The sequence below is a fragment of the Octodon degus genome, unplaced genomic scaffold (genome assembly GCF_000260255.1).
Source record: "Octodon degus isolate 3935 unplaced genomic scaffold, OctDeg1.0 scaffold00009, whole genome shotgun sequence".
Lineage (NCBI taxonomy): Eukaryota > Metazoa > Chordata > Mammalia > Rodentia > Octodontidae > Octodon > Octodon degus.
The window spans coordinates 13701021-13721586 of NW_004524585.1; the positions used below are offsets into that span (position 1 = coordinate 13701021).

General features: G+C 52.5%; 1 protein-coding gene across 17 annotated transcripts in view; it reads right to left on the minus strand.

Moving 5' to 3' along the window:
• Positions 1–497: 497 nt before the first annotated feature.
• Plekha6 (pleckstrin homology domain containing A6) overlaps positions 498–20566 on the minus strand; it is a 136013-nt gene continuing 115944 nt past the window's right edge. For 15 of the 17 annotated variants that reach the window (XM_023708229.1, XM_023708233.1, XM_023708223.1 and 12 more), the window contains 13 exons: positions 19515–19595; positions 19117–19266; positions 18373–18468; positions 16875–16986; positions 16162–16301; positions 13537–13666; positions 13165–13271; positions 9373–9549; positions 8267–8434; positions 8055–8188; positions 7475–7620; positions 3001–3123; positions 498–2399 (listed from right to left, as the gene is read on the minus strand). In XM_023708229.1, the coding sequence (XP_023563997.1) occupies positions 3008–3123; positions 7475–7620; positions 8055–8188; positions 8267–8434; positions 9373–9549; positions 13165–13271; positions 13537–13666; positions 16162–16301; positions 16875–16986; positions 18373–18468; positions 19117–19266; positions 19515–19595 (1557 nt within the window). In that variant the 3' untranslated portion in view covers positions 498–2399; positions 3001–3007. Of the gene's footprint in view, positions 2400–3000; positions 3124–7474; positions 7621–8054; positions 8189–8266; positions 8435–9372; positions 9550–13164; positions 13272–13536; positions 13667–15113; positions 15270–16161; positions 16302–16874; positions 16987–18372; positions 18469–19116; positions 19267–19514; positions 19596–20566 lie in introns of all 17 variants that reach the window. The other 2 variants (XM_004625395.2, XM_023708230.1) reach the window with 2 other exon arrangements.

A 20566-nucleotide genomic window follows, 5' to 3' on the forward strand; every position in this document is an offset into this window, starting at 1 on the left:
GTCCTTCCGCGCATGTGATTGTAAACGCCTCCTCCAAGAGGACTCAGCTACTGGCAACTCCTACAGTGCCAGCCAGAGCTGACGGTGTCACCAAATCCTTGGAGCAGGGCTTTGGAGGGACAGGTCTGTCCTGGCAAGATGCTCCCTGCATGAGCCCTGGGGACCTGCCCTTCACTGACTGTGCAGAGAAGGCAGAAAGTCGTGGGCAAGAGGGACGGCACAGGCCGGGGACTCCACAGTTGCCACCTCAGCCTCGTCACACCCCTAGCCCATCCCATTCAGACACTGCACATTTTGAAATAAGGTTTGCTTTTTAAACAAAAGCGTAAAATAGACCTGTCTTAAAATAAGTCTTTTCTCTCTCCCCTTCTTTGGACTAAAAAGGCAAGGGGTATGGCCTCAACATGCTAGGAATGGTGTAGAGAGAAAAGGGGCCCAGGCAGGAGCTGAGGAAAGGACTGACACCCAAACAGACAAATATATTACATAGATATCCATAACATGAATCATCTTCATAAAACATATATTAAGGCATGTAAAGCAACACAGGGAGCTGGCTTTATGACATGAGGGAGAGAGGTGGCAGAGGTGTCAGCGTTTTTTCTCAGTATTTCACATGTGGATTTCTAAAAATACTCACTTTAAAAAAGGAGAGATAAAGAAAGGCGAAGGCATGGAAGGCCCTGAACAATCTGTTTCTTGTGAAAGGAAAAGGGGGTAGAGAGAGAGGGGGTGACCTGGGAGGCAATCCCACCTGCCAGTGTGGAGGGGGAAAGAACAGATTTGGGGTGCTTGAACTGCGAAGGTGGGAGATGTAGCCAGGGGTCATTTTCATGTTCCAAAAAACCTGTGAGAAGTGAAAGTAGGTGGGATTATCCCAGTCTGTGGTCCCTCTGAAGCGCGAGACGATCCGAAGCACCTAGAACAGTGCCTGGTTCACAAAAGGTGCTCAGTCTGTGTGTGTTGAACAAATCATCATCCTTGCTTGCATATGAGCCAGAAGCGGTTCCAGCCATGAAGGCGTGCAGAGGAACTGGTGCAAGGGGAAGCAGTGGCTCTTGGTGCTGCTGGTCACCTTGGAGTCTCTGGCAGCAACTCTGGCGGAAAAGACCTCAGCACCAGGTGTCCTCAGTTCCCCTCCTTTGGCTACATTCATCTCAAGGTGGGTGGAGTGGAGGAAGGCCACACTTTGCTTCTGTCTCTTCCCCAGCAGCCTTCCTGAGGAGGTGGACTGCAAGCCCTGCCTTGTCATCCTGCTCTAGAGGCCCAGGACAAAGGATCAGGCCTGTAGCCAGCCCCCCAGATTCAGGCCTCATTCCCTCCCCCAAGGCCAAGCCTCAGTGGGGCAGTAGCACTATGAGGGAAGGGGGCAAGAAACTAGCTAGGGAAGGCCCAAAGTGAGCCATGCCCCATGTGAGATGGGTCCTTCCCTCTGCCCCTGCTCCTAGGAGGGACAGGCAGACACCAGACCTGACTCTGGGAGGACCCCTCCTGGGCTATCACTACTGACTGACCCTTACCCACAGTTCAGTCCCCATACCAGGCACCTCAGCTGAGGCCACCGCGTACCCTGCTGGCAGGTGCCCTGGGTCTGGCTGCTCCTGGGGATGAGGTGGAGGGGCAGAGGGAACGGCCTGCTTGCACTCACACTCACACTCACCTTAGGCTCTGCCACCCTGGGGAGGCTCATCCTGTCCTCTTCCCATTTCCCCTGCCCTCCTTCTTGCAAACGCCTCTTCCTCCCCACCTTCCCCTCTCTGGGACCTTTGCCTTCCTTTCTGCTACCCTTCTCGACCTGACCTCAGACACTGCACGGACCTGCTGCTCTCCACCCACAGCCAGCTCTGTCCCCTCTGGGAGCCCAGGAGCCTCTTCCCTATCCCACCTCCTGCCACCCTCACTTATCCTCCTGTCTTTGGCTCAAGCAGGGTGGTTGGTCTCCACAGAACCCCAAGAATCCCTGTCAGCAGAGATGTGGCAGAGCCTGGAGCACAGCTAGGGCAGATGGCAGGGTTGGTGAGGGCAGGTCCTGTCCTTGGTGTTGAGGGTCCAACTCCCCTTGACCTCTAGTCTCCAGCAGGGAATGTTTGAGTAGGGCTACCACCTTGCCAGCCAGAGCCAGGCTGGGGCTCCCTGTGACCCGGGCAGCAGAGAGGGCAGCCTCCCCACCTCACCATCCCCATTCCCTCTAGGACCACAGTGTGAGTGGTGGGGCTGTAAGCGTCACACTCCTTTGGCAGCAGCCTGATCCCCAGCCTGGCTCCGTGTGGCACTCCCATGGGCGCGCGGGGGTGGGGCCAAGGCGGGTGGCCAGGGCCTCAGCCGGGTGGAGGACCGGAGGATGCTTCAGAACGTGGCTCTGTGAAGCTTCACAGCATTGGCCTCAGCCAGGGCTTGCACTGGAAAAAGAGAAAGGGGGTGAGAAGAGCAACACAAAGGCCAGGCAGCCTGCTAGGCTCCTGAGGTCGCAAAAGCCTTTATGTAGCTGCCAGTGGCCGACTGTCTTGACAGGGGCAGAGACACCAGGATGGTGGTCCTCCCCACCTGCCTGCCGGGTGGCCCTGTGCTGTGGGCAGGGGCGGGGACAAGCCGAGGGCTACAGGCCCAGGGGTCTCTCATCGTTCAGTAGTCTGGGAGCTGGGACCTGGTCCGGGGGCTTCTGAGGGGTCTGTGGCAGGACTACTGTGTATCTCAGCAGAAGGAAACGGGGCTGACGGGGAGAGGGTGGCCAGGCGAGGGCGCAGCGCCATCTCCTGTCTGCTTCTGGAGAAGCAAAGCCGGTTGGCCTCGCCCTGTCCAAGAAGCAGCACCGCCAGGCGGCTGCAGCCAGCACTGCACAGGGACGTTGTGGGCTCAAGCAGACAAGGGAAGGGAGAGCGCCAAGGGGACGGGGTGGGGAGAAGCAAGGTCGGAATGAGGGGGCAAAGGTAGCTCAGTGGGGACAAGGAAGGGGGACCCATTCCCTGGGGGGCAGGTGGAATACAGTAGAAAAGTGCTTACGTCGAGCTCAGACCCGCAAGGCATGGCTGCTGTCGGCGCCCCGCGGGCATTCAGACGAGAGGGGGTTGGCTGGTGGAGTCGGGGAGGCGGGGGAGGTGGGAGGGCTTGGGGTGGCGCATTGCACTGGAACAGAAATGAACAGGGTGGTGAAAAGGGGTGGGGCGGGGGTGGGGCGGCTGTGCACCCAGAGCAGCGAGGACCCTCCACGGGCAGGCAGGGAGCAAGGCGGGGAGCAAGGCGGGGCGGCAAGCAGCACGGAGGGGCGCTGGCTCAAGCGGAGGCGGAGGCGAAGCTGTCTGTTCCAGGCATCCAGGAGCCGGGCTAAATCCAGGCTCCACTAAGAACCAGTGTGACTCTGAGTGAGGCTGGGGGCTCTCTGGGTTGAAGGCTCCCGTCCCATCCACACGGGGACGCACACACCCCTCACACCGTGCAGACAGAGAGGGGGTGGCAGCCGTGGGACAGCGGTGTCACTGATGATAATGATTAACAGTGCAGTAAAATCACACTAATCCAAGTTTTCGTGAGCAAGTAGATGGGAAGTGACCACTCCCCACCTCACCATCCCAGTTCATGAAGTCAGTCACTTCATGAATCAAAGCTTTCTGGAAAATGTAAATCAGTTCTCTAAATTTACACATGGGTTCAGAAACATGCGCCCTACCATCACGTAAGACCCTCTTTCCCACAAGACGTAAAGGCAACTGCGCCCCACAAACCTGAACCATCACACCAACCCCAGAAGAGTGCTATTTGGATTAGTGAGACTTTTACTCTATTATCATTATTATTCCATGTTGAGAACAGTGAAGTGGAAGGACAGTGCAAAGGGCGTCCATCACTGGGGACAGTGGTCTGTGGTCACCACGCCCCAGCACACCCTCAGTGTAGCTGAGAGCAGGCGCCAGAGGACCTTGAGGTAGAGGGTGTCGTTGCATGTGGACTCAGAGAAGAACCAGACCTCAGCCAGGGTCACACTGCATTTCCAACAAGAGGGATGTGACACTGAACTTCTCAGTCCTTTGCTCCCCAGAGCCCTACTTTGGCCTCATCACCTCTCCTGCCCTCGGTGGCACAGGAAGGGCCAGGACAGTCTTGCCGTATCTGGGCACACCCACTGAGCTCTCCACGCACGTGAGGTTGTATCTGCCTGCACACGACACACAGCCTGGGATGTGGGACACTCCCTGCACGCAACTCAGAGACCACAGGTGAGTGTCCAGGCATCCCATGCCCGTGTCCTCCCAAGGGGCCCAGTGTATGTGGAGCATCGCATACAAATACACTCACAGATGCTTTCAAACACACATTTGTGTGCAGAGCCACACTGCTGACCCAACTGATAGTTCTCTGGCAACCTCAACTGAAACAGTCAAAAAGCAACAACTAAGCAAAGAATACCCAAAGAAACCACAATACATGTTGTAGCACGCATGGGCCGAGACTCTTATTACTTATTCCTGGCAGCGCCTGGTGGAGCTCCTTTTGTCTCCTAATAGGTGCTGACCTGTGGATGTTGACCTATGACCTATCTGGCCCATAGGAGACCAGAAACAGGAAAATTAAGTGGGGGTGGGGTGGGGAAAGTCCCACGGAATGTTCAGAAAGTACAACTGAAGAGAGAATTTTAAAAAAGCAGGCAGAGCTTTAAAAATATAATAATTCAGAAACATTCAACATGGCTTCAAAGAGATCTACACAAATGCCCTTCATAGGAGTCAGAAAAATAGGGTATTTCATAGAGGTGGGAAGTGGGGAAGGGGCTACAAGGAAGGAGGGAGAGGGAAGAGTGGGAGAAAACGAGTAAAAATGATCAGGATTTTATCTATATATCTATATATCTATGTGTCTATATATCTATATCTATATATCTATGTATATTCCCCACAACAAAAGTGTCATTACTATATCAAAAACATATACTCATAAAATGGGTTTTTATAAAAGGATTATTTGCCATAATATTAAAAGAAGAAAAGTTATTATATACCTTCTTTAAAAGAATATTAAATGTGTATTAGGAATAGAACCATCAAGCTGGTTAAAATTTGTATGTGTGTCAGGTGCGGGCTGGACAGACATGATCTTGTCATATGTATGGTCCTGAGCACCACCGCTCCTGTGTGGAGCAGTGATGCACACATCCACGCTCACATGCATGGGGCTCCGCTCTCCCACACACGGCCACGCGCTCACAAATGCTAGCATACATGCATGCGAGTGCTTTATGATCGCTCATACTGTACGGAAAGCCCACCACTCATAAATATGCACACTCACAAATGCCGCCTCCACCCACATTGTGCACTCATGTCTCTGCACACCCACACACTAGCCACTCACCAGCTCCAGCCTGACCCCCACACAGGTCCCCACACAACACCCAGCGACACTGGGTATGCACACACATACATACCCTGTACTCCTACATTTCCTCCACCTGCAACTGCCCACGTGAGCACAAACACACTTGTGTCTACAAACACAACCAGACACAGACCCTGCGTGTGGCATTGGTGCAAAACTCAGAAATGCTGCGTCTTGCGTCTGCACATAGCAGGTGAATTTCACCGCGCTCATCACTGATCACGCTGTTGCTGCCGCAAACCTGCACTCAGGCACTGAACTCCACTTCCTGTGCCTGCTGTACACTGTCTTTGTGACCTGTGCCCAGCACTGCCCCTCCCACAGCATCCTGGGCATGAACTTACGCCTAGACACACATGCCCAGAACGAGCTCTTGCTCTGGGGGATCTGGGCCGCAAGCCAGGGGCAATGGGAACAGTGGGCGAGGTCTGAGGTCTGGCCCTACCACAGCCATGTTTTACATAGTTGGGGTTTTGGCACAAGCAAGGTGACCATTTGCTAGCAGCGCACAGACCCTGAAATGAAAGCCCCTGTGCATGGAGAGGGACATCTGATAGGCAGGGTGGGCTTGTTTTCCTAGAACCTGGGGCTGGAGAGCTGTGGCAGAGTGCGCCAGGGTTGAGGCAGAGCAATGTGAAGCTGTTTTTTTAAATGCATGGTATTCTCTACACTTTTGAAACAGGAAGTTGACTTTTGCCCAGAGTATGTGGAATTTGATCTTTGGGTGATTTGAGTTCATTCTGCAGTTAAACTACAGGGAGTTTCAACGGAGGCCTCCCTGCTTGCAGCCAAACTGGTTCTACTGCCTTCTGGCTGCGGGACAGGCTTCCTCTGTCCCCTCAGCTCAGGCCCAACTAGCAGTCTGTCTCTGAAGGACCTCTGGGGGCTTTCCCTGGCATCCAGTTCCAAAGTTCCTTATTCCTACAGATTTTCCCTTAGATCTTACTTAAATCCCTTTTGTTGTGGCCTACAATTCTCTGGTTTCTGAAGATATCTATATTTACAAATAATTAGAAAAATCACTGGTGGTTCCTATTCCAGTTTCAGCTACTGCTACTTCAACTACTTCTACCAACATCACCAACACCACTGTCACAATCACAGCTATGCTACTACTGCTGGTTCTCATTTATTGAGCACTAAGTGCCAGGCACGGTGCTAGGAGTTTGGCATGTGTTGCTCCTGACCCTCAGCCACCCGCCTGAACTGCAGCCAAGGATTCTGGTGTGAATTATACAGGAGAGGAAACAGCCTCAGAATGGTAGAATTCGAGCCTCCTTCAATCACCAGTGTGGACTGTCACCCCTTTAACTGCCCCTTGCCATGGCTCTTATCTGCACACGGCCTGCCTCTTTCCTAGGCTGCTCCAACTCTGGACTGCATGCTTGGTCTCGCTCCTCGGCCAAAGTCCTCAATCTGTATCACTTCTCTCAGCTGTGGCTTCGAAGTCCTCACTTTGGATAAGGACAGGCTCAGGCCCATGTCTTAGCCAGTTTCCCCTCTGCCTACCCCTATTCATAGGGAGTGGCTTTCATTCTGCAAAGCCTGGTCACACCGGCAGAAATGAGTCCTGTCAACTTCCACCATCACATCTACCAGACCCTGGTGCACGGGTGCAGCCATGCCCTCATTTCTGTCTTTGCTCAGCAGGAAAGTGGGTTTGGGTCAGTGGCCAAAGTGAGGATTATACGACTCAGTCCTTGACCATCTTCTCTTTTTATTTTCCTTTCCTTCTTCCTACTTGCATGGAGCAAGAATGGGAAGCAAAAGGGTAGCCAGAGTACCTGGCGCTCCCTCCACAACTGGTTACCATCTTTTCTCTATGCCTTGCCCTGATGCCAAGGCAGGATGGCTTGTTGTGTGCCCCTCGGCCTCTGACCAGCCCATGTGAGGCTCAGCACAGCTCCCTGGGTGTCTGCAGCTCTGGCCCCTCTGCACTCCCCTGGGCCTAGCACAGTGCCTGGTGCTCAATAAATGTTCACCCTGACCTTGCGGACCATGTCCTTGGCCTTGCGTTCTCTGTCCCTGTCCCCCTTGCAGGGCTGGCTTCCTCCCCTACAGCAGGTCAGCTGGTCTCCCTGGCAGAGCGAGGCCCAGCCCCTCTCACCAGACAGCATGCGGCCCCTGCGGGAGGCCTCGGTCGCCAGGGCGCAGGAGATTTCAATCCGCTTCTCCTGCTCCTGCAGCTGGCTCTCTGAGTCCTGGGGCACGTCCACAGAGTCCCCCTCGCCGATGGGCACCACGTTCTGCATACTGAAGAGGCACAGACACACAGACATGGAGGGGGACAGCATGGTCCGATTGGCTTGGGGTGGTCTGCAGACCGAGGCTGGCGGGGAGGGCCGGGGCCTGTGAGTGCACAGCCTCTGGTGCCCAGCAAGGCTGTCCTGAGGAGAGGGACCCTGGCAAAGCAGAGGGGACCCCTACCCTCAATGTTTTCAAATGAATCCAAAGGTTCATGGGACCTCTTAGGACCCCCTTGAAAGGGAGAAGTCAGCAGAGCAGCTTCAGCTCTGTCTTCGCAGCACTGTGCGCCTGAGCCCCGCTCCGGGGCCACTCTGTGCCTCGAGCCACTGCTTCCGCTCGCTCTCTCCTGCAGGCCCAGTGCTCCCACAACATCTAGCACCCCACCTAGGCCCGGGTGCCAGGGAGGGCAGCAGGAGTGCAGGTCTGCACAGGCCCCGTACCTGGACTTGGCAATAAGAGTCTTGATCCTTTCCACCTTCTTCTGCTTCTCCTTCAACTCCTCGGGGCTCAGGGGAGTGTCTGGTTCCAGGTCAATGTACCGTTCAGGGATGAGCACTTTGTCTGGGGTGGAGAGCTGTGGAGGGACTGGTGTCACTGCCACCTTCCCTTGCAGGGCTTTCCTACCTGTGGTCCCCTCCTGGACATCACATACCTCCTTATTGATGTCCACGTCATAGTGCTGGGGCTCCAGCTCCATTTTGCGAAGCCGGGCAATCTCCTCCCGCGGTGTCTCATAGGCCTGGCCACCAGGCTCTTCTGCACGCAAGGCTGCCTCCAGGTTAGAGATGTCCACCTCATGGATGCTGCGATGACGACGCACCTAGGGGAGCCCACGATCTCAACGAAGCCACTGCCACCTCGGCCTCCGGGTGGCTCTAACTGTACCTGTTATCCTCACTGTCTCTGATGCCCATGCTCTCAATGCCCTCCACTGTATGCCCATCTCCCTTCCCTATGGCTTTCTCAAATTGTCCCACCTTCAGGGCCCCACAGGAAAAATCTCATCAGCATTTTTTGTCGGTACCTGTCACTCCATCCTACTGTGCCCTGTATTCCCATTCTGTGCCACGTATTGCATGCATTCAAATCTGAGAGTCTTGTTTAGATTCTTGATTGTTTCATAGTATAGAATTCTCAGTCCATCAACTGGCATGTAAAATTGTTAGAGGGCAGGATTTATGAATCATTATTTTTCTGAATCTCTAAAATGTAGTGGAAAGAAAAGTTGAGCAGACACCTTGGCCTACTCCCACCTCTGCATTTAGCAGTGTGTGGCCCAGAAACTCCTATATTTCTCTTATGTGTGTAGCTGGGACAATAATTCCCAACCAAGTGCTGAAAAACAGATTAAACAAAAGCATGAAAGGGGTGTGTGAGCACACTGCCCTATGAGCTGCTGCAGCTGTCGTGGGTAAGCCCAGACCAATGCTCAGCACAGAGAAGGTCGCTCCAGAAACGCATCTAACGCTGTTTCTGCATGGTGGATATTGTATTGTCTATTTAGTGGATTTTGTATAATTCATTTCAGCAAAAATAATTATTTGTTCCTCTGTATGTACGTTTTTAAAACATATAGGGCAGATCCTTATTGAAGGGACACTTACCCTATGGGGAGAAGCCTCGCCTCACTATCCTGCTCAGCGTGAGTTCCCCATCTCCTTCTCCCCTACTTTCCTGGCACAGGCTGGCCATGCCCTAAGAGTGAGCAGTGGGGCTAGAGGCCAGGCCCCAGCCCCTGAGCTGCTGGGAGGACATTACCACTTTGTAGGTGGGTCGCGTGCTGGGTTCCGGGGCTGGGCTGGCCGGGAGTTGCAGGCTCCTCCGCTTCTCCTTCATGGAGCCACTCTGGTGCCTCCGCATCCTGTCAATCTGCTCCTCTACGCTCATCTTGACCTTGCCCTCGCCAGGGAACACAGCGCTCTTGGGGCGCTCTTGCTGCAGTGGGGAAGCAAGGCTCCGCCAGGTTTTTCACACTGCATCCAGGCTCCACACCCACTCTAATGCCTTATCATTCCCTTCTATGGGAAGCCCGCCCACAGTGGGTTGAACAGTGGTCCCCAAAAGATAGGTTAAAGTCCTAACCCCTAGGACCTATAATGCAACTTTATTTGGAAATAAACAATTGTGGGCCCTAAATCCAATCATGAGTGTCATTGTAGGAGAGAGAAAGACAACACAGAGAAGAAGGTAATGTGAAGATGGAGGAAGGGGTTGGTGTGAACCAAACCATTCACTTGAAAAAATTTCCCAACTACTGCCAGCCCCAGCCAGCTTGCTATGATGAGCTTGGCCAGAGGTTTGGGCCAGATTCACTGGAGTCTCAGAGAGAACCAAACTGCCAACATCTCAATCTTGGACTTCTGGCTTCTAGATATATGAGAGAGTCCATTTCTGTTGTTGGAAGGCACCCACTATGTGGCGATTCCTTACAGGAGTCCTAGGAAACTAATATGGATTTTTGGAACTGGGAAGTGCAGCACTACTGCAAAAAACACCAAAAATATGGAAGAGATCTGAAATTGGATAATGGGTAGCGAATGGAAGAATTTTGAATGACAGAAAGGAATCTATATTTCCTTAAAAAGATGGTAAGTAGAGATAGAGATGTTAAACATGATGATTCTGAAGGCTTAGAGAAAATGAGAGAGCTTCTTTTGTCTGAAAGAACATACATATTATCATAAATAGAATGTTGATAGAAACATAGACGTGTGTATGTGTGTGTGTGTGTGTGTGTGTGTGTGTGTGTGTGTGTGTGAGATACCCAGGGTATCATCCACTGGAATCTAATACCAGCACTCTTCTGCTGAACAACAATCTCAATCCTTTTTATTTATTTTGAGACAGGGTCAGCTGAGTTGCCTAGGCAGGTCCTGAAGGTGCAATTCTCCTGCATCATCTCTCTCAACGCTGGGATTATACGTGTGTACCTGAGCCTAGCTGCGGAATGGATATGAAGGGTGCTTCCGGCAAGGTCTCAGAAGCAAATGAGGAGCACGTTACTGGCGAGGGCAGGAAAGTAGCAGAAACTTGGCTAAATTGTAGCCCATTATTGAATGGAAAGCATATTTCTAGGCAAAGGTACGTCCTGCTCCTCTTTGTACTTGGAGAAAAATGGAAGAGATAGACTGAAGGAAGGGTTCGGCCAAAAGAGACTTCTTTAGTTTTTTGGAAGGTTCTGGCTTCCATCAGAAAGTTCATTGCTGAAGAGGATGTTGTGCATGCTCTTCCTACTTCCTTGTCTCATTCTCTACCCCTCACCACAATAAATGTAGTCATTATGTACTACAACCGTAGTCTAATAAAATTTTTAAAAAATTAAAAGAAAGGGCAGCAAAATAGCTCAGCAGTCTAAATCACCTGCTTAGGCAAGCACAGGGACTGTGGTTTGATCCTGGCATGAAATGCTGCACCAGCCACCCCTCCCAGGGCACACTAAGCCAGCCACAAAAAGAAAAGCCAACACCATCGAACAAAATAAAGGTAAAAGAAAAGCATGCCCTAAAGAGAGAGTCAAGACTGCGTCTGCACAGCATTCTGCTGAAGAGATGAGCCACGTGACTGCCATCATGACCTCAACATACACAGACTAGGCCATCCAGCAACATCTGCAGGGAATCCTTTCTTTTAGTGGAATGGATCCCCTTGAAGCACACAAGAGACTACAGCTGTTTCTGAGGATGTTATATTAGCCAAAGTTACTGCTAGCTCACAGCAAAAGAGAAACAGGTAAGATGGAGGGGGAAAATGTCTGACTTCTGGGATTTTATAGGCAAGAAATAGAGAACTACTGCCTGCAAACACATGCTAACCTTCATGGAAAAGAAAGAGTGAAAGCAAAATTGTAGTTAGAGAAGCAGAGGCCAAATAGAGGGCTGGGGATGCAGCCCAGTGGCACAGTGGCTGCCCCGTAAGTGCAAGGTCCTGAGTTCAAGTCCTAGTACTAAAACAAACAAGAAAGCAAACCAAACCCCCCCCAAACCCCCAAAAACCAAAAATACAAAAAACAAATAGATGAGACCTGCCAGCAAGGGCTAATGCAGTCCTCACTAACCCTAGGGTAGGCAAGCCAGCCATAGATTGTTCTCAGGTCTTAAAGCCCAGGGTGGCGGGTGTAGCTCAGTGACAGAGGGCCTGGTGTGTTTGCACAAACTAAGGGAATCATCTCTGCTAAATTTTAAACTTGCTAGGGACAGGTATCCTCTATGCCTTTCGAATTCAGGATTTTGTGCTTGCCAGACAGGTGCTTACGCTGCTGAGCTATCTCCCTAGCCCCACAAATGACTACAGCATACTTGTTTCATCATCGTATTTTAGAAGCAGATTGACTTATTTTCTAGTTTCTCAAGTAAAGAGAAATTCTGCACCAAGATGGATCATATGGAGATGCTGAGTTGATGAGATTTGGGGCTTTTGAGCTAAAGATAAATATTTTTTTCCATAATTTTATTGATAAACAAATAGCGATGAGACAGTTTCAAACCAAATTGGTAGGTCAGTTTCAATAATTAACACATTACATACATTCTTCCTAGTGGTTAATTGCTGTTAAAGACAAATATTTTTATGTTCAAGATAAAGAGTTGGTAGAGTCGGGGGCCTGCCCCTTAGCTCAGTTCTTTAAGTGGCTGCTTCAACAAAGCAGTCAGTCTCAGGTTGCTGTGGTTCGATCCCCACAACTCAAGCCAGTCAAACCTGCCCTGAAGGCATTTGGAGCAAAAAAAAATTAAAAAATAAATTCCTTATTCCATAAAAAAGAGTTGGTAGAGTCAATGGTTAAAGCAGGAATGGATGTTGCAGATGGGATCGGCACGAAAATTGGGGCTGTAGTATTGAATGATAGCAGCCCCCAAAACATGCACCCATACCCTAACCCCAAATACCTCTAGTTACTTTATTTGGAAATAGGTCTCTGCGGGTCTAATTAAGAATCTCAAGATCACAGAATTAAATGGGCCAAATCCTTTACAAGTGTCCTTAGGAGACAGAGAAAAAGGAGAAGACAAAGAGGAGACACTGATGTGGAGATGGGGACGGAGACTGGTTCAATATGTCTATAAGACAAAGAGTGCTAAGGATGCCAGTGTGGGGACCATCCTAAACTAGGGGAAGGCGTGGAGTGGCTTCTCCCCCAGAGTCTCCAAAGGAGCCAGCCTTGCTGGTATCCTGAGTTGGACTTCAGGCCTTCAAACTGAGAGGACAAATGTATGTTGCTGAAACTCCCCAGTGTGTGCTAATTTGTTAATTCTCAGCAGCTTCAGGAAACTAGTACACTTCCTTGGGTTAGTACATTTGACTCTGACCACTGGCTTTTGCTGCTATCTATTTATTTCACCAGTGGCATGTGACAACTCTGCTGAGTGCACTCTCTATTGGTGATGCCCATTTTCCTTGTTCCTTGATATGCTTCCTGGAAGGAGAATTCTCCTCCTCACTTATTATACCTGCCTCCCTCGTGCTGGGTGACAGGAGTGATAATGGTGGATAGGTGGACACATTCCTGAGCCCTGGCTTATAGCCTGGCCAACCCACATGAGCTCCCAGACTCACCCGGGAGGAGAACCCGTTGGTGAGTCCATTGGCAGTTCTCCTCATCACTGCTGAAGGGGCCACCTCTTCATCAGTGGGTGACTTTGTCCGAGGGGGCACAATGCCAACTGTAGGGAGACAGAGCAGCAGTGGAGCTTCTTCTTTGGAGAGGCTTGGGGCTGGGGAGATGGCTCAGTAGGATAAGCACTTCACTGGCAAACGCAAGGATCTGAGTTCAATCCCCAGTTACCCATCCAAATTCTTTGGAGAGGCTTGCTCCACTGAGGTCAAAGGCCCAGGGCAGGTAAGCATTCTCTTTGGGTGGGAATGAGCACCTAGGGATTTTCTTTGACGCTCAGGCTCACTTCCAAGGGAAGACAGGCTAGGAAGTACCTTTGTTGAGAGCTGCCTGCTTCTCTGCCTCCACCTCTTGCCTGGTGGGCAGAAGGTTGATGTCTTTGGAGGTATCCAGGGGTGATGTCTGGTGAGGATCTTTCTTATTCTGCTCATAGCTTGCCTTGGGCTGGGGAGAAAGGATGAGAAGGTGTTGATGCTAGGGTGACAACTGGAATGTGACCTTCTCATCGCCTCCCCCCTCAAACCCTGGAAGTCACAGGGAGTGACATTCTATGTGTTTCAGAAGTAGGACAGGGTACACTGGTACCCAGGCACTGATACTGGGACAGTGAGGGGAATGAGAGCCCAGTGTCTTTAGGAGGAGGTCAGGCAAGGCCCACCAGGGAAGCCCCCAACCCACCCAGTCATCTCACCAAGCTCTGAGAAGCACAGATTTGCCATGATCCCGTGAGGGACTGGCCTAGAGCAGCAGCGAACCTACGGCACACAGTGGACATGCAGCGCCCTCTCTGCTGGGACGTGAGGCAAGGTACGAGTTGGGTTTTTTCTAAACTAAAACCTCAGTATTCAGATTTAACTGCACTGTTGGCACTTGGCTATATACATAAGTGGGCTTTGATTTGCAGTCTGTGCCCTCCGCCTCTAAAATCTGGTTCACTAGCACTGGCCTCAACTTCCTAAGGATTCTGTCCACTCTAGACTGGAGAAAACACAAACAGGTGGGCCTTGGTGCCAGGACTGTGGGGAAATGAAAGCGCATCTGCTGTGAAGTCACAGAATCATGAGGCCCAAAAGGAACTCAGACATTCTCGGGGCCGCTCCTCCCATCACCCTGTTGAAGAATTGTAAGTCTTGTTGAGGGGAATACAGCCAGGATGCTGGCGTAGAGGGCAGAAAGCTCAGCTCACCCACCTGGCACGCATGGAACGTCCCATCTCTGTGCTTTGCCTGTCTGGTACCAGCATTGCTCTGCCTACCTCACCAGAAAGCCCTGGAGGGTTGCCCAAGTCACATAAGGCTGCGCCCACTCCAGTGTATGTATTTGTCAGGAGCAGACAGAGGAAACTCTACTCACCACAAAACCTCTTCCAAGCCTAACTGCCCAGCTCCTGGATCTTGGAAAATCCAGGTGAGAGAAGGAACCAGGACAGGGGAGAAGGGAACCTGTGTTCTGACACTCCAAGGCTCACAAGACCCGTAGAGGACAATGCAAGGCAGAGGCACAGAGAGGAGACATGAGGGTTGGGGAAGGAGGCAGGGGGTGAAGGGACAGGAAGGGACTGGAACGGGACTGGGGTGGGTATTGCTTGGTTTCCTTTGGCTGGCCACCCTGGCTGGGAGTGGGGCAGGAGATCAGCTCCCAGAGCTGGTGGCTGTTAAAGGGCCTAGACAGCAACTCATTTCCTCACTGTCCACAGAGAATAAAGGAGGAAAGAGCCGCAGACTGGGTCGGCCCTCGGGCCCTTCTCTGAGTTCACTGAAGGGGGCCCTATAGAAACTAAGCTTTGGAAAGACAAGTGGGGAGATTGACCCCCATCCTGCCCTGCCTTCCTGCCTGGCCCTTGGCCCCTTCTCCCCCCCACCCCCCCAGAACCCAAGGGGGTGCTGGGTACCTGACCCCTGGCTGTCTCGCCACTGCCACTGCGGTGCCAGGAAGGGGAGTTGGGGTATGGCCAGAAGCGGCTCTCACTAGGGAGTGGAGGGACGGTGGGAGGAGACTCCAGGGGGACGTAGGCTTTGGGGAGGGGCGGCCGAGGTGGCCCAGGTTCCTGAGGCAGAGAGAACGAAGCCAGAAGCCAGAGTGTTAGAAGGCACAAGAGCAGCCACTGTGAGAGCAGGAGAAAAGAGCATTAGCGTGAGACAGACAACATCCGGGGAAGGTGGGCTGGGCGGGCCCAGGATGCCAGGCCCCACCCTGCCTGCAGGGCAACCCGCTCCCATGGTGCCCAGCCTGCCCAGCACTCCCAGCTCCCACTGTCCCCCAAAGCTGGCACCTCACTGCTTCCGCAGCATGCTGGGCACACTCCTACCCCGGGACCTTTATCGTCACCATCTTCCCTGCCTATGAAGGTTTTCACTCGTCCACTCACTGCCTATATGAGAGCTGAGAGGCCCAGTTTCAATTTTCCCTCCTTTAGTTCCTTTTTCTCCTTTGGAACCTCAAAGCCCAGGCAGCCTGGACCCGGCTGCACCATAGAGTGTCTGGTAGCTGCTGGTTTACTACGAGTGGGTGTCGGTCCCCACTGGATCCTGGGCTGCAGGGATCACATGAGGGTCTGAGGACCTCGTGCCACCCTTTGCCTGTAAGACAGCCCCCCTAATACCTACTGACTTAAGTGGCTGGGACATTTCTCCCCCAACAACTGTCAACCCTCTCCTCCCTGGAACGCTATCAGGAGTCTGGTATCTTTGCTAACCATCCTGGTGCTCAGCAAGAGCCTTTCCTGAAAAGGAGGTAAAGCTGGAGAGAACAAGCACAGGGGAAATCCAGAGGCAGGTCGTGGCCCAGCGCAAGAACCACTCCCTTAGACAGAAAGCCACAGGCTTCTGTCTAGGGCTTGGAGCCTCTGGGGAAGAGATGGGCACAGCTTCTGTGTCGTTTCAGGCAGATGAGGGTCTGTTCCTCTTCCCGCCGACCTTGCGTTCCACTTCCCAGCTTACCTCATTGGACCCCGGCTTGGTGGGGGACCCCTGAGAGCCAGACACCAATGAAAAGGGGCTCAAGGGGCTGGTGAGGCTGGCAGAGCTGAGAGGGCTGGCTGGGCTGTTGGAGCTGTAGGTGCCCGAGGGCCCGAGTCCTCCTTGGGGAAAGCAAGAGAGAAAGTGGGGGAGAGGTAAGGATGGAAGAGGATGAGTCAGTGGGTGCCATGGGAGGAGCCAGGGGAGAGACCTATGGGGGAGGAGGGATTTAGCCTTTCAGGGCCACTGGCCTTGCTGCAGGAACTTACTGCACAGGTGCTGGGGTCACAGGCTGGCTTTTGAGGTGAGCATTGTGCAAGGGACACGGCTCTGGGCAGGGTACAGATGACAGCAGCTCCCAGGTGTCAGAGGGCCAGCCCGAGGGCCCAGGAAGGCATTAGGGGACAGGTCACCAGTTGGGTGCATGTGCTTAAAGGCCAAGAAGGCTCAGAGGCTCTTTGACCTTGTTGGGGGGCATATTTAGAGTGTGCAGGTCGAAAGAGTCGCTGAGCAATCTCCCTGGTCTCTTCTGTGGGTGGTAAGGGAGCCCCGTTTACCACCCGAGGTCCAGGGAAGATTTAGGTCCTGAGAAGAACCCGCTTGGCTCTGAGTACAGTGTGAGTTGGCAGGTGTGGAATGGAGGCCAGACAGGCCGGGCCATTTCTGGACAGGCCAGGACCTGGAGAGGCACCCACCTCTGTGCTTGGCAGTGTCCGTGCCCCGGGATGGGTTGTTCTTCCTCAGCCCCTCCATCACGTCCTGGATCCTCCAGATCTCCTTCTGGATTTGCCGGTTGAGTACCTCATTCTGAACAGCCAAAGAGCAAGTCAGAGGCAGTGGCTCCAAGGGGGGCCCCAGCCTGGACCTTTTGGGATCTCCATCGCTTTGGACCAGGAGGAGGTGGGAACCCTGGCCCTGTGCACACGCACACAAGTGCACACACCCCTCTCCAGCACAGGCATCGTTCTCCTTAGCACCCTGTGCCACTTCAACTGGTATAAAATTGCATCCCCAGAATTACCAGAGCCTCAGGACTAAGAGAGTAAGGGCCTACCTTTCTTAGCTACCCCAGGGGGATCAGGGTGGCCTGAGAGTAAACACCCCTATAAGCAGTGGCCATTTTGCTGGGGCAAGAGCTTTCTGTTTAATTTTTCTTTGCATTCAAACATCCCCTCTGTAATACCCACACCTAACATCTGCCAAAGTTGTGAACTGTATTTGATTACACATTACACTCTGTGAGAGACAAGAGCTACCATGTACACAGCCCTCACTCAATACCAGGCACCAAATTAAGCCTTTGGCTTGTACTAAATCATTCCAGTTGCACAACATTACTGTGCACAAGGACAGCAGCTGTTTCCACATCAGATACAAGGAGACACATGCCTATGAGCAACTGCTGGTAAGTGGTGAGCACCACAGAAAGGCAGCCGTGTTCACTACTACCGAATCGATACAGATCACTTTTTGGATGTGGGTCGCTTTGACTCAGGTGGTCTTGGCTGTGGCCCTACTCTACCTCCTGAAATGCACGTGTTGAGAGCGAGGCCTGCCTATGGGACATGGTGGCACCTGGGCCCTCTGAATCAAGAGGATCTCAATCCTGCCAACCAGCTGCAAGGTAGGGAAGAGAGCTTATTACCAGGAGGAAAGTGGGGGAAAGCAAGGTATTACATGCATCAGAAACACGGGGCTTGCAAAACTAGCCAGAGAAGAGGTAGGACCTGGGAAAGGGGAGACATAGAAGAGTAGACTTCCCCTATGACCACTGATCTTTCTCTTTCCTCAGGGTGACTGTTTCCAATACATTCTAGGAAGGAAAATCCTGTTTCTGTCTAAGACTTTACATTGCCACTCTTGTGCTTTTCCTCCAAGAGATTTATATTTACATGGCTGGCCTTCAGTTTCCTTCAGGCCTAGAATACTCACCTATGTGTAACCTAAGTCTCCTATGCTTTGGCTTTAGCTCCTCCCCCATGAGCTGGTGGAAATAAAGAAGGATCCCACATTATTTTAACCCTAGATCTTAGAGTCTGTTCTAAGATGCCTGAGCCTTATTGTCGTCTCAGGACCAACTCCTAATCTTAAGGTTCTGAGGCTGCTGAAGTGGGAAGGGAGACCACTTTGGTCTGCTTTGTCCAAAAGGACCAGGGAAAGGTCTCCCCCCACCTGCTCTGGACCCTTGTTTACCTGGATGTCCAAATTGAGCTGCTCCCAGAGGTCATCGTGCAGGGCAGAGACCTCGGACTCGAGGTTCTCATACTCCACAGTGCTGTTGGTCAGAGCCTGCAGGGAGGGAGTTACCAAGAAAGCTATGGTCACCAAAGCCTCCCCATGTCTTCATTCAAGCCTTACAAGAGGGATGAGAGCACATACCAAATGGGCAACTTCTGTATCCCCTTTTGCTTCCTAGGTTTGGAGACCACCATTGAGGGCAAGGAGAATAGGCCCTAAAAACGGTTATTCTCTGGAGTTGATGCCCTGTCCTCTTTTCTGGACCACATTTTGCTTGGGCCTTTGCTGCTGTTCCTCTTGTCCCTCATTACCAGTCTATATTGGAGGAGCTGCCCCAAACCCAGCAGGAAACAAATAAGGCAGCAGCATCTCCACCAGTGCCTTCTTCTCTAAGGAAGGGGGCATAAGTGAGCAGTGGAGGAGGACAGCAGCCCAGGAAAATCAGTAGCTGTCAACTTCATGCTCTATCAAAGGGCTCCTGGCACAGCTAGGCTGGAGGGCAGGAAGCCCATCGGCTAAGGCAGACTGCCTGGAACAAGGAAGCTCACACACTGCTGTCTACTGTTCAAGAAATGTCAAGGTCTTTGCTTATGTGCCTCCCAGGCAGGAGCAGTCTGCTTTCGCTCTCCAAGGAGAATCTGGATTAAAGGGGCAGAACTGGGAGGCAGTGAGCGCACAGACCAGGGGGGGCCAGGTTACCGTGGTGGCCTGAGACAGCTCCACCCTGATGTTGATGAGCTGGTTCTGCAGGGACTCCTTCTTGTGCAGCAGCTTCTCAGGGTAGGCAGGCTGACTTCCAAACATTTCCAGCTCCTGGTGGGTCCCCATCAAAGCACTTTCCAGGCTCTCCTGCAGAAAGGCATGAGCTACCCTGATCACTCCTCTGGGGTTTTTAATAGGCGGGCCTGAGTCCCTAATGATTGGAGCAGGCACCACATGGAGGTGGTCCTCACGCTGCATGTGGCCCCTGGAAGACCTTCAGCAGTTTTAGGAAGATGATTAAGCCAGTACAAAGCTCTGCCAGGTAGGTGAGGATGGAGAAAGCAACCCACATCTCCTCCAAGCCAGCCCCACCTGCAGGCGGCCCCTGCGCTCACCTTCTCTGCTCGGAGCTGCTGCACCAGCCGGTCCTGCTCTCTCACCACCTTGTTCTGCTCACACAACTTGCCCAGCAGCTTCTGGGGGCCCAGGGGAGGGGAGAGGAGGGAGAGAGAAGGGATGAAGGACATGGTGTGATGGGACTGTGGGGACTGGGATGGTAGGGCCTGGCCTCTGGATACCACCTTCCTTCCCTGCTGAGTAGCCCCAGGCCTTGACCTTGGAAGTGCTTGGGAAGAGGAAGAGGACACTTCATCTTGGGAGGGGAGATGTGAGTCAATTCTTGAGAGAAGAGGGCCAAAAGCCTGCCATGATGCTCCTGCATCCCCATCCTGGGGGGTGCAATTGGATACAGAGGGCTGAGAAGATGCCATGATCCCACCTCCTCTGCTGATGACTGGGGCAGACAGGGGTTGGGATAAGCAGTCTTAGAGAAAAGCAGGGCCTCCTGGGAACTGGCCCCTCTGTCCACGGGAATGCCCCAGGTCTGCTGCCCAGTAGCCTGAGCAGGGTCAGCAGTGGTGGGAGGGAGGCAGGGAGGACAGCCTCTTCCAGAAAGACATGCTTGGAACATTCATGCCTATGCACATGCCACTCTTCTGATCCTTTCAACTGAGCTAAATCTCTCACCCTCTGGGCCTTCTCCTGCAAGGCCAGCTCACATGCCACCTGCTTTGTTCCTAACCTGTTGTCCCACATGGCCCCACATCTTTTCACACCTATAGAAACGCTTAGTGGTCCCATTTGGCAAGTGACTGCTACCACCTACTATTACCTGGTGTCCTGCATGACCCAAGGGCAGAGCAAGCCATACTTCTCTTTCTAGTTCCATGGAGGGACTAATGCCACACTGCACAGAGCAGACTGATTCACCTCCCAACAAAACCTGCATTTCTGCTATAAGCTGATCCCACCACCATCGACAAGTGGGCCTGGAGTGGAATGAAAAAGCTCATGGGGCCAGCATGGGGGAAGGGGTCAGTCAATGCGAGACTGAAAGAAGGGGAATGAGGAGGCAGGTAGGACGTTGTGTTCGTGTTGAGAAAGAATG